Here is a 4248-nt window from a genome sequence, read left to right as displayed (position 1 = left end):
ACTATAGGATCTTTGGTACTCAGCCCCTGTACAGACGCTCACACTGCCATCTTGGCCCACAGGAAGTAGAGCCTCTTTCAGAAGAAACAAACAGGAAGTAGAGCCTCTTTCAGAAGAACAAACAGGATATGGAGCCTCTTTCAGAAGAATCAAACAGGAAGTGGAGCCTCTTTCAGAAGAAACAAACAGGAAGTGGAGCCTCTTTCAGAAGAAACAAACAGGAAGTAGAGCCTCTTTCAGAACAAACAAACAGGAAGTGGAGCCTCTTTCAGAACAAACAAACAGGAAGTGGAGCCTCTTTCAGAAGAAACAAACAGGACGTAGAGCCTCTTTCAGAAGAATCAAACAGGAAGTAGAGCCTCTTTCAGAAGAAACAAACAGGAAGTGGAGCCTCTTTCAGAAGAATCAAACAGGAAGTAGAGCCTCTTTCAGAAGAAACAAACAGGAAGTAGAACTTCTTTCAGAAGAACAAACAGGATATGGAGCCTCTTTCAGAAGAATCAAACAGGAAGTAGAGCCTCTTTCAGAAGAAACAAACAGGAAGTGGAGCCTCTTTCAGAAGAATCAAACAGGAAGTGGAGCCTCTTTCAGGAGAAACAAACAGGAAGTGGAGCCTCTTTCAGAAGAAACAAACAGGAAGTGCAGCCTCTTTCAGAAGAATCAAACAGGAAGTGGAGCCTCTTTCAGAAGAATCAAACAGGAAGGGAGCCTCTTTCAGGAAAAGCAAACAGGAAGTCTCCTGTTTTCAGTTTAGGAAAAACTCATAATTATGGAAACATTTATGACAAGTCGAATCAGCATCACAAAATAGATTGAAATCAACTCAACATCTATAAACAAAAAAGATTAAAAACTACAGGAGCAGACAGAGTTTTACCTGTGTTCTATATAAAACAGCTTTCTGCTCACCTGTGATATTTTCTCATGGTAACAGCTGTTGTTTTGCAGGTGTGGTGGTCCTAAGGAAGTGGATCGCAGGAGGTGTGTGTTGTTCTTCGGTCCGTTTGGATGGAAAGACGATTCTGGTCACTGGAGCAAATACTGGCATCGGTAAAGAGACCTGCAGAGACCTGGCAGGCAGAGGTGAGACACTCCAACTCACCTGTGTTATGCTAACGGGTGTACCCAGAATGAAAGGACTGAGATGAACACGTACCAGGACTCAATAGCAGTTTACAGTGTTTATTTATAATGTGGAGCAAAAGGGAAACGTCAGGGAGGGGAGCTGGATCAGCTGGAGGACAGAGGGGAGAGTTAGGAGGTCTGGCTGTAGGAGGTTGAAATGTGGTAGGCGGAGAGCAGCTGAGGAGGCGCAGGAGTATAAGGAACTTATAGAGGACTCAAGGCAGAACAGGTGGAGGACAGGGTCAACTCTGAGGAGGTGGACAAAAACATCCGGTTAACACTCTTAGATCACTCGTAGAATAACTGGCTAGAACAATTCTACCGTTGGTAGTGAATGCCCCAGCGCCTGCTGAATGGTCTCTAGCTTCTTATACTCCTCCTGCATGTAGTGCTGATGATCTGCAGCTGAGTGGAGGGAGGAAGAAGGCAGGACAGAACTCCTACAACCTGAATGTAGCAGGTTTTTTTTCAGAATTTGACCTGATGGCTCACCATGGAAACGCTGAACTGTTTGTCAGGTGTATTGGTTTTGTTGACCAGGAGCCCGGGTGGTGATGGCGTGCAGGGACCTGTCGAGAGCAGAGTGCGCCGCTGAGGAGGTCCGACGTTCAACAGGAAATGGTAACGTGGTAATCAGACACCTGGACCTCGCCTCCATTTATTCCGTTACTCAGTTCGCCAAGGACTTCCTGGACAGTGAAGACAGACTGGACATCCTGATCAACAATGCAGGTGAGTTCACCTGTAAACCTCAGTAACTGCATGTCTCTTGGTTTAATAATGTGTCTCAGGTCAGCTCACTTATAAACATCTGTAACTACCTGTCTCCAGGTGTGATGATGTGTCCCAGGTGGATAACAGAAGATGGGTTTGAGACCCAGATGGCTGTCAATCATCTGGGTCACTTTCTGTTGACCAATCTACTGCTGCCAATGCTAAAAAGCTCTGCCCCCAGCCGTATCATCAATGTTTCATCCATTGCTCACCAGGGAGGTATGACCTCTGACCCCACATGCTTTGATGGTTCTGATCTCTGAGGTCTTTTTCTGGTTTTAGGTCGTATCGACTTTGATGACTTGTTCTTCAGTAAAAAACCATACAGCGCTTTGGAGAGCTACAGACAGAGCAAACTGGCCAATGTTCTGTTCACCCGAGAACTGGCACAGAGACTCAGAGGTACCTAAGGGAACTGAAACCTGGATCCCTCAGGATCCCCACAGACACCAGCAACCCTCAACATCCACAAACAGACCAACAACCATCAGAGTCCTTACATATACTAGGAACCAGTGGCGGCTGGTGGAGTTTTCTCCATGGGGGGCTATAACTCCAAAATAGACATATACCAAAACATATACTAAGGTATCACACCAGTGTATTTACATGAATGAAACAACAAAAGCAACATTATAATGTCACGTAGTGTTCTACTTTTTGCATCGCAGTGCTTTATCCATGTGGATCCCAGATTATTCATGCTTCTTTGCCTTTTCTAAAAATGCTTTAAATCAGTCATACCTGTCTTAATCCATGCTGGGTCAGATCCTGATGTTTGAAAAAGGAGGCAGGGAAAGCAGAATAAAGCATTAGCCTCGCTACATGCAGTTAGCCAAGCCTTGTTGCTAAACCAGGTCCTGAAAAAAATCTGAGTGTACTGTCTCCCTCTGTCTTTGGACTGCTGATTAATTTTGATGTCCAGCTGATCAGGTCTGAGCTCTTTCACCTCTAGCTTCTCCTGATATGTTCTTCTCTCAAAATGTATTGTTTTAAGTGACTTCAATTAATTATTTAATTTCTCTTGCTCATTTCGCATCTCTGTCTGATCGTCTCAAGCTGCATTCAGCTCTGGGCGCAGGAGAGGTGCGCCCCAGAACGGTCCTATCTCTTGTATTGAAGAGGAGCTACTGTGCATGTACAACTTTTAACGAGAGTCTATTGTAAAAGATTTTTGTGCCCCAGGGTGGAAATATATCACCAATCAGACAACGTCGATGAACGAAACAACTTTACTCATCATTAACTATAAAATATTTACCTTACACAACTAAAAAATATATACATATATTTCAAAATATTTTTATTTTATTATTTCATTTTTATTTTATTTTTTAAGTCTTATTCAACGTAATGTGGTGAGTGGTAGGGCATCACCCTTGCACCCTCTATTGGCCAGCCGCCACTACTAGGAACCCTTAGAGTCCTCACAGACACCAGCAATTCTCAGAATCCCCACAGATGCCAGAAACCCTTAGAGATCTCGCATACACCTAGAACCATCCAAGTCCTCACTGACACCAAGAACCCTTAGAGATCACACTGACACCAGGAGTGTGTGCACAGTTCAGCTTTCAGCACCTGAAAGCTGAATTTTGATTGGCTCCTGACTCTGTCTGTCCTCACCTGTCCTCCAGGTTCTGGTGTGTCTACCTTTTGTCTCCATCCGGGTGTGATCCGGACCGAACTTATTCGCCATGTAGCGGGTTTGTTTCCCCTGATTGGGGGGCTACTGAGGCTCCCGGGCCTGCTGCTCATGAAGACCCCGTGGCAGGGCTGCCAGACAACAGTGTTCTGCGCAGTGACGCCAGGCCTGGAGGACCGGTCCGGCTGCTATTTCAGGTAGGAAGCAGGGTTAAAACCCACCTGTAGGACAGGTAATGATGTCACACTGCTGGAATGGGTTTTCAGGAGAACTAAAGGAGGTAAATCTGAACCTTTTCCATAGTGACTGTAGAGAGAAGGGGGCGGCACCGGAGGGGCAGGACGACGAGGCGGCAAAGAGGCTGTGGGAGGAAAGCACCAGATTGGTTGGTCTGAAGGACATGTACTGACCTCTGACCAGTACCTCTGACCCCTTCAGAAAAGAGAAAAGAATGTTTTGCTAGTTTGTGCTTTTATTTTGAAGGTTTCCTTCTAAAACCCGGCAGAGCTGAGCCAGTTCACTTGAGAGTCCATGCGGTCCAGGTGGTCTATATGGTCCAAACAGTCCAACTGGTTTATATGGTCCAGATGATCTGTGTGGTCCAACTTGTCCAGCTGGTATGTGGTCCAGATGGTCTATGGTCTCTTACACAGTGACTGCTGTTTATGAGCACCAGTGAACCCAGCAACCCAGTAAGGAAAAAG

The 4248-nt window shown here is 45.6% G+C and overlaps 1 protein-coding gene across 1 annotated transcript; it reads left to right on the top strand.

Annotated features, from left to right (window-relative positions):
* Positions 1 to 1046: 1046 nt before the first annotated feature.
* On the top strand, positions 1047 to 4043 carry LOC119409774 (retinol dehydrogenase 13). The gene is made up of 6 exons (XM_037676673.1): positions 1047 to 1083; positions 1666 to 1857; positions 1957 to 2118; positions 2182 to 2301; positions 3537 to 3741; positions 3848 to 4043. The coding sequence occupies exons 2-6, from the start codon at positions 1680 to 1682 to the stop codon at positions 3951 to 3953; spliced, it is 771 nt and encodes a 256-aa protein (XP_037532601.1). The 5' UTR covers positions 1047 to 1083; positions 1666 to 1679; the 3' UTR covers positions 3954 to 4043.
* The last annotated feature ends 205 nt before the right edge of the window (positions 4044 to 4248 follow it).

Source organism: Nematolebias whitei, chromosome 5 (assembly GCF_014905685.2).
Source record: "Nematolebias whitei isolate Nwh7 chromosome 5, NemWhi1, whole genome shotgun sequence".
NCBI classification, from domain to species: Eukaryota; Metazoa; Chordata; class Actinopteri; order Cyprinodontiformes; family Rivulidae; genus Nematolebias; species Nematolebias whitei.
This window is presented reverse-complemented; position numbering and strand designations above follow the sequence as displayed.